This window comes from Gymnodraco acuticeps, unplaced genomic scaffold, assembly GCF_902827175.1.
Source record: "Gymnodraco acuticeps unplaced genomic scaffold, fGymAcu1.1, whole genome shotgun sequence".
NCBI lineage: Eukaryota > Metazoa > Chordata > Actinopteri > Perciformes > Bathydraconidae > Gymnodraco > Gymnodraco acuticeps.
This window is the reverse complement of record NW_022990940.1, coordinates 689,547-698,051: the sequence shown is the minus strand read 5'-3', so window position 1 is coordinate 698,051 and position 8,505 is coordinate 689,547. Positions and strand designations below refer to the sequence as shown.

The 8,505-nt window shown below is 40.6% G+C and overlaps 1 protein-coding gene across 1 annotated transcript; it reads left to right on the top strand.

Moving 5' to 3' along the window:
* The first annotated feature begins 2,113 nt into the window (after nt 1-2,113).
* LOC117558336 (piggyBac transposable element-derived protein 4) lies at nt 2,114-7,868 on the top strand. Its single transcript, XM_034234453.1, has 4 exons — nt 2,114-2,584; nt 3,049-4,682; nt 4,768-4,800; nt 7,624-7,868. The coding sequence occupies exons 1-4, from the start codon at nt 2,427-2,429 to the stop codon at nt 7,866-7,868; spliced, it is 2,070 nt and encodes a 689-aa protein (XP_034090344.1). The 5' UTR covers nt 2,114-2,426.
* The last annotated feature ends 637 nt before the right edge of the window (nt 7,869-8,505 follow it).

The window sequence follows — 8,505 nt, the reverse complement described above, 5'->3', positions numbered from 1 at the left end:
AAAATAAATGACTATTCATGTGAAATGCTTTGAATAGACAGCTTCTTCTGATGCAGATGTTGTAGATCTGACTGTGTTGTCATAATTACAGTACACAAGGTTGCACCAGCCAATGTAGAAGTCTTCGATGCATTTTAATCCAACACATCAGCACACAGCCTGCTCTCACAGCAAACAACAGGTGTTGATGAGCAAATAACAGCTTATTGTGATTACTGACCAGAAGTGAAGGAGTTGACTTTAAAGGTCCCCTATTATACTGTTTTTCATCAATATATTATAGGTCTCAGATATATACAAACATGTCTCTGAAGTGTTTGGCTCGAAATACCAAACAGATCATGAATTGTAGCATCCCATAATCCCCTCTGTTTCAGCCCCATTTCAAAAGTGCTGATTCTGTCTGTTACTTTAGATGAAAATAAGGAGCCACGCCCCTCTGAGAGATATTTGGTTAAAAATAACACAATGGTGCTCTAGGAGGAGATTCAGGTGATAAGGTAGGGGTTGTTACCTTGGTTGCTGATTGGCTAATGGTTACACAAGCCAACAAATCGTTAGGACATCATAAAGTGGCCAAAATCTGATCAGCTCATTTTCAGACAGGTTTTTATATAAATGGATCAGGACAAAAAGTGAGCGAATCTTTTTTTCCTGAAACTTTCAGAATCTCTTTACACAGAGGGGACACATGTTTATGTAGAAAAGACATGAAAAAGTGGATTTTGCATAATAGTTGCCTTTAAAGAAAGTGGAGTATTTTACTATTACTAATTTCTGCTGAAAAAACTATAAAAATATATAAAATATAACCAGTGCCCATGTTGTAAGTGCAGCCTTTACATGTTCATAATTTAACTGTAATGTGTATTTTCTAAGTGTAATAATAATTATTGTTGTAATGTTTCATGCGTGCAATATTTCGTCTTTTATTTTGAAGTCCAAGCTCACGTCTCGTTATGCTGTTCGCGCGTGAGTTAGAGAGCGAGAACATGAGAAGCACCCTCAGAGTTAGATGCACGGATACTTAAAGCTCCGTTAGTTTTTTATTCTTATACATAGCCTATAAGTTGTGAAGAGAACTGAAGAATACTTCCCTCTGTTTACAGAGCATGCAGCCCAACGAGGTATGTTGTTGTGTTTGTATTACTTTTATGTTTATTATCTCACATGCTGTGCATGTTATTGTGTGTCTAACACGAAACTATGTTTGTCATTTATACTGTTTGTTTGTGTAGTTTTCACGGTGGATTCGGAGGAATAAACCCGTTATGAGAAAGCCACTTGTGTCTGCCTGTGCTTCGAGGGAATTACAGTGAAAACTCGACTGTCCATCGACGCGAGTGTGTCTTAATTGACGAAGCGGCAACTTCAGAGGATCACGGACTGAGCACGAGGCTGTCTTCAAATGGCCGCCGGAGGAGGAGAAACTACGCATGCACACACAGAAGTGGACGACGCGCGCAGTTCTTAAAAGAGCAACGCTTCAAGACAGAGCCATAAAGAACTTGGACACTAAGAAATCAAGAGTGATCTGAGTAAAGGGCTTCTGTAAAGGTTTGCTAAACCATTATTACCGTGAGTGCCAACTATAGTAGTGTATGTGGTTAGCGTTTTGACTTATTTGCTCATGTCATTTTATTAAGGCTTGTTAATTAAGGCGTAAAGTTAAAGGGAACATAAGTGTTTTTATTTCCAATTTCTAATTCAAAGTGTGTTTTTGGGAATAATAAGTGAAAGTTATTTCATTGAAGTTCTGAAGTCTTATTTTTGAGTATATTTTGAAAGGTGTAAAGTTCAATTAAGCTGGTTTTTGCACATTTTCTATTTTAAGTGCATTTCTACCTCTATTGAAGTCTTATAGGGTACATTTAACCCTTAAAGACCGAGCGAGCCGCCCGCGGCTTCAAAGGGGTAGCGTTCTAAAATGCTTAATAACTTTGTAACCGCTAATCCTATCCATCTGATTTAAAAAGTGAGGTAAAGCGGCGATTCTAGGCTTTTCGCTGGTATCACTCATGGGTATCACTATGTCCTTTTCCGGGATTCAGAGGCTCCGACGTGATCGGGGCAACGTCATCACATTCTAGAGCCTTGATTCGTCAAGGAGACCCACGCGGCCCCTCCGTCTGAGCCAAACAGCAAAGGTTTTAGACTAAGTCCCACCCCCCTGTGTCCGGATAGGTTTACAATTTAAAGGTCCAGGCAAACCTCTGCCCATGCTACCATCTTCTCGACCAATCAACATAGGTTGCTGTGTATGTTTTTGGCGGCGGGAGATAAACAAAGAGAGACGAGAGAGTAATACTGAAGAAGAGTAATTTTGCCAGCGTAAGAGAAATAAATACAACACGAGATATCTAGATACAGTCACACACATACACATACATACATATACACACACCGCAAGACAAATTCAAACCAACATGTCAAAACGGCGTTACACTACGGAAGAAGCCATAGCATTTATTTTGTCTGGCGGACCGCTTAGCGATGCAGCAGTGGATTCCTCAGATTCTGAAGCTGACAGCTGGCGTGATGAAGAGGAGTATGATCACGGGATTGATCCCTTCGAAGATAAAAAGTGAGTAACTTTGCTTATATCTTATTGTTTGTGTTGCATTTATCGGTTGTTATTTTTGTATAACGCAGAAAATAATTCGTCCTAAGAGTTTTTATAATGGATGGCCATTTGCCGTAATTGTGTCATAAAGTGAAGTCCTGAGCTCAAGATTCACTATCAATAGAGGCTACTATTTATTTCAGTAAAAAAAACGTCAAGCAATACCTTTCATTTATTGCCTCATTCCGCTTGCCCTCTTTGGTTGTTTGTTATGAGGTCTAATGTTATTATATTCATTGCATTACAATTCAGTTACTGATTCCATCAACTAGTAATGTTAGCAGAGGGATAAAGTGTGAATCAAATCAAAAGTTGAGACTGTGTTTAGAAAATAGATAGGATGACACTGGAGAAATAAAAGCAATAAAGGAAATAAAATAAATTCAGACATTTATATCTGTATATTTTCCTCCCTTTTATTTTAGTCCAGAGGATGAGAGAGAGGATGCACAAGCCACTGTCCCCATCAGTAGGCCTCCTTCAAACCGAGAGGGAAAAGAATGTGGCCAGGAGGGTGCAGCATCCAGAAAAAAGGCCAAACCAATGCCAGCCCCCCTGACAGTGAAAGGGAGAGGAAGAGGAAAAGGGAAAAAAACATCTCTGACCCCAGAAGAGCCAGGAGCTGTTTGGAACGGACCTGAGGTGCCAGATACTGCCCAACAACTACCACACTTTTGCCTGAAAAGAGCCCCTGGAGTCCAAGGTTTTGTTGGTGTGGAGTATACTCCTGCACAAATATTTAGACATTTTTTTAACAACCAAGCTGTAAATATCATCTGCAAGAACACAAACAAAAATGCTGAAAAGGAGCAGGCTAAGGGGAAAAAGTTTGTTTGGGAAGAGCTAAAGCCGGTAAAATTCCTCATGTATGTCGGCCTTATGATGTTCATGGCACTTCTAAAACTGCCAAAAGTAAGAGACTACTGGAGGAAGGGATCACACCTAAGTGTTCTCTTTCCTGCTTCTGTCATGACAAGAGACAGGTTCATGGCAATCAGCAGAGCTGTACACCTGAGCGACCCAGACCATGATTTGGCAAATGACCGGAAAAAGGACACCCCAGAGTACGATCCACTCCATCGCCTAAAACCACTTCAAGCCACCATAAAAGAGGCATGCAAGGCAATGTGGCAGCCTAGGAAAGAAATTTCAATTGATGAACGGATGGTGGCCACAAAAGCCAAAATTGGACTGAGGCAGTACATGAAAGCCAAGCCAACTAAGTGGGGTGTGAAGCTGTTTGTGTTAGCAGACTCCAGCAATGGGTATACCATCGATTTTTCCATCTATACTGGAAAGAGCCGCTTCATTTCAGGGCAGGGTCTCTCTTATGATGTTGTCAGCGGCCTAATGGATAATTCCTACTTGGGGAGAGGTTACCATCTTTTTGTAGACAATTTCTACACCAGCCCAAAACTTTTTACTGACCTATTTGCAAGGGGTTTTGTGGCATGTGGTACATTCCGCGACAATCGGAAAAACGTGCCTAAATCAAAATTGAATGCGCTAACCTCAAAGAGCCCCAGGGGCTCAATGCGATGGCTCAGAGAGAAGGAGCTTTTGTTTGTGAAGTGGATGGATACGAGAGAGGTGTCAGTGTGCTCTACAATACACCAAGCCTTCAATGGAGACACTGTCACCAGGAATGTGTATGCTAAGGAAACGGGGAAATGGCAAAAACAAAACATGGCACCTCGTTGTGTGGTTGAATATAATAAATACATGGGTGGGGTGGACTTGTCAGACCAGCTCATCCAATACTATTCAGTCCACAAGAGGTCCAACAGGTGGTACAGGACACTACTGTACCACTTTATAGACATTGCTGCAACCAACAGCTATATTCTGCACAAGGAGATGTGTCTGTCCTCAGGGTCAGTGGCCATGTCCCACGCCCAGTTCATGGAGGAGCTGTCTGCAGAGCTGTGTGGAGTCCCAATTGGCAGCTTTGTGCCACCCACAGGGGCACAGTGCTTGCCAGAGTCAATGTCCTGTGCAGAGGAGGAGGAGGGAATTGACTCATTTGCGAGACGGAGGTCGGGAGACACAGCAACAAAAGGTCGGCGAAAATGTGTGCTCTGCAAAAAACGTTCCATCTGGAAGTGTGCGCGGTGTGATGTGACACTGTGTCTTGTGGCTCACAGAAATTGCTTCAGCAAGTGGCATAGCAGCCGCACGTAAAACCTTTCCATTGACTGAATCAAGTCTGATTGTAATTTAATGTAAATAATTAAAAAAATGTTGATACATTTCCTTTCCTCTTTGTATATCTTTCTAATATTTTGTTTATAGTTTGAAGATCATTTGCTCTTTGTACATTTGCACTTTCTATATATTTCTAACACTTTGTTTATAGTTTCAAGATAATTTGCACTTTCTATATATTTCTAACACTTTGTTTATAGTTTCAAGATAATTTGCACTTTGTATCTCCAGCACTTGGAGTTTGTTTCACTGTTTGTGTTTGTATTTAAATGTTCAAATGATAATATATTTCTCTGAAACAAGTTATTTTTGTTGCAATGTCATCTGTTATGGTTTAATTTGTTACTCTCAACCTTTTCTTGACAGAAGAAACATGATCAGTCATTTAAATATGGAAATACATTTCGTTTTAATCATTCCATATTATCCTAGGTGTTTTTCAGTGAAAAACGCCTAGGATAATATGGAATAAATAGCTGTAACTTACTCAGGGAACATAATATGCAGATTAAATTTCATTTGAAAGCCTAAAACATCTAAATGCAGCTTTGTAAATAATAAAAAAGAAAATTCCTATGTTCCTGTCGGAGTAAACAGTAAACAAAAAAACACAACATTTGTACTGGCGTTTTTGAAAAACTGGTCAATTCAGCAATTCACACAAAGTTAAGGTAACATTTGGACTTTAAATTAACCAGACTTGAACTAGAGGTTCTCCTGAATCAAATGAGGTAAGGCACTTGATGCTGACTGCTAGAAAAGGTTAGAACAGGTTAGGAGAAACAAATAAATACAGGAGAGTCAGGCAGGCGAAAATTCCGTCTAGGTCTTTAAGGGTTAAGTCACACTTACATTTGAGTAAGTGTTGAAAGTTCATTAAAAGGTTTAACTGCATTTTGCTGTTTTATAAAAGTGAGTCACTTTAAAGTAGTACTAATGTCTAAGTCTAGTGAGCCTACAATTCAGGTTAGGGAAAGTGCAGAGTCCCAAGACGAAGCTGTGGATAACACTGAAGCACAGCAGCTAAGAAGAGGTCAAAGAACTAAAACTCCTACAGAAAAGGGTAGAGAAATGCAAGAAGAACAAATGAAAACGCTCCTACAAAAGTTCAACTACAATTATGAGAAATGGAGAACACAAGTGAAAACAGCTAAGCGGCCATTATCTCAAACAACAGAGTCTTTGTCTGAAGATTTGCTTAATGACATAATTCATGATGTCACAAGTTTGTCAGAAGATGTCCAACATGTTTATGAGGATCTGCGTACAATCTCAACTCCAGACCAGGACACGCGTCGAAGAGTGGATCTGTGTGCAGAGATTTCTAAGTTTGTCATCATCAGAGCCTCAAGTCTCCTCGATGGAAAGGTTCCAGAAGGAGAAAAGAAAGATTGGCCTGAAGCAGGTTCTCTCTTTAACTCAAGCACCTACACTTCTTCTTCGAAAAGCAACTCCAAGCAATCGAACCAGTCTTCTGTGAAACGACAAGAAGCTACTGCTGAGGCTGCTGCAAGCCAAGCTGTTCTGAAAGTGTTACAAGAACAAGAAAGAGAACATTTGGAGATTCAGTGCCTGGAAGCAGAAGCTAAAAGAAAGATAGCTGATCAAGAGACTGCAGCCATGAGGCGTTGTTTAGAAAGAGAAGCAGAAGAGTTAAGACGTCGTTTAGAAAGAGAATCAGAAGAGTTAAGACATCGTTCAAAAAGAGAATCAGAAGAGTTAAGACATCGTTCAGAAAGAGAATCAGAAGAGTTAAGACATCGTTCAGAAAGCGAGGAAGAGGAAGCTAAAATTAAAGCTCGTCTAGAAGAAGAGCATGTAGCTCTACAACAGACTCTGGATGACAATCGGAGAAAAATACAGCATTTGGAAGCAATAAAAGATTTAAATGCAGCACGAGCAAGAATGCAAGTGTATGACCAAGAAGAGTCCATTAAAGAAGAATGGAAAGACGTGCTAGAGAGGGATCTGGTAAGTAACCCAGTGCCTGTTCCCACAAGTCCTCAACGACAGGTTGTCACTACTTCCTCAAGTGAAAGTACAGCAGAGCTTGTTAAGGTGCTAGCTGGTGCCTTAACTGCCAACAGAATTCCAGTTCCTGAACCTTCAGTATTCAGTGGGGATGCATTGAAATACAATGACTGGAAACTTTCATTTGAAATACTGATTGACCAGAAGAACATCCAAGACAAAGAAAATATATACTACTTAAGGAGATATGTTAGTGGACAAGCTAAGAAAGCACTTGATGGTTATTTCCTGCTCGGAACCAAATCTGCCTATGTTGCAGCATGGGAGATTTTGGAGGAGAGATATGGGAATCCATTTACAATTGCAAAAGCCTACAGAGACAAGCTTCAATCGTGGCCCAAGATAGGATCTAAGGACAGCTTTGAGCTCAGAGATTTTGCAGATTTTCTCCGTAGTTGCGAGGCTGCCATGGTCCATATCAAGGCATTAGAAATCTTGAATGACTGTAATGAAAACAGGCAAATACTTTCAAAATTACCAGATTGGCTAACTGCAAGCTGGAATCGGAAGGTTACTGAAGTCCAAGAAGACAGTAAACAATTTCCCTCCTTCAGCCAATTTGTAAAGTTTTTGACAAGAGAAGCAAAGATTGCCTGTAACCCTGTCACATCATTGCAATCACTGAAGCAAGGTGAAGCTGAAAACACCAAATCTCAAAGACAACAAAGCTTTGCAGCAAAGACACTGACCACAAGTTCAGACGAAAACACCGTCTTAACATGTATTCTGTGTAAGAAGAATTGGCATTCCTTGCACAATTGCAGGAAGTTCATGGAGCAAGCTGTTCCAGACAGAATTAAGTACATTCAAGCTCAGAAGCTATGCTTTGGATGTCTCGAGACTGGCCATCAGTCAAGGAGCTGCCACAGTAGGAGTGTATGTGAAGTGTGCAAGAAGCAACATCCTACCTGTCTGCATGAAGAGCGTACAAATCAAGAAAGATACAAAGAAATACCTCAACCAACACAACAAGAAGAAAGAACCACAGCGGCTACTTCCAACAGAGTAATACTTGGTGAAGGTAACATGCAAACAGCTGCTATAATTCCAGTCTGGCTTTCATCCACATGTCAACCAGCAGAAGAAATCCTTGTATACGCTCTGTTGGATTCTCAAAGTGACACAACATTTTTGCTAAGTGAAGTAGCTGAGGCTTTGGAAGCAAGTAAACAACAAGTCAAGCTCAAGCTATCTACTATGACCTCAAGAACCACAGTTGTAAGCGCTCAAAGAGTGAACAACCTACAAGTCAGAGGCTTTTACTCCGGTAAAAAGATTCCCTTACCACCAGTCTATACACGTGACTTCATTCCAGCCAATATAACTCACATACCAACAGATGAAACTGCAAACGCTTGGTCTCATCTAGAGCACCTCCAAGAAGAGATTGCACCTCTGCAAGACTGTGAAGTGGGTCTGCTCATAGGGTACAACTGCTCACAAGCTTTATTTCCAAGAGAAGTTGTGTCTGGCAAAGAAAATCAACCTTACGCACAACGTACAGACCTTGGATGGAGTATTGTTGGAAACATGAATCCCTGTCTAGATTATGGACATGCCATTGGCGTTAGCCATCGCATAGTAGTAAGACAAGTGACACCAGGTGTAGAACCTTCTCTCAGTCTCAAAACTGAAGTACACTATGT

Excerpts from the sequence above, each read along its gene's own strand:
- LOC117558336 (XM_034234453.1), top strand. The coding sequence starts at position 2,427 with ATGTCAAAACGGCGTTACACTACGGAAGAAGCCATAGCATTTATTTTG. Across the intron at positions 4,683-4,767 it reads GGGAGACACAGCAACAAAAG|AAATTGCTTCAGCAAGTGGC; the intron begins GTCGGCGAAAAT and ends TGTGGCTCACAG. Across the intron at positions 4,801-7,623 it reads AAGTGGCATAGCAGCCGCAC|GAAGTTCATGGAGCAAGCTG; the intron begins GTAAAACCTTTC and ends GCACAATTGCAG.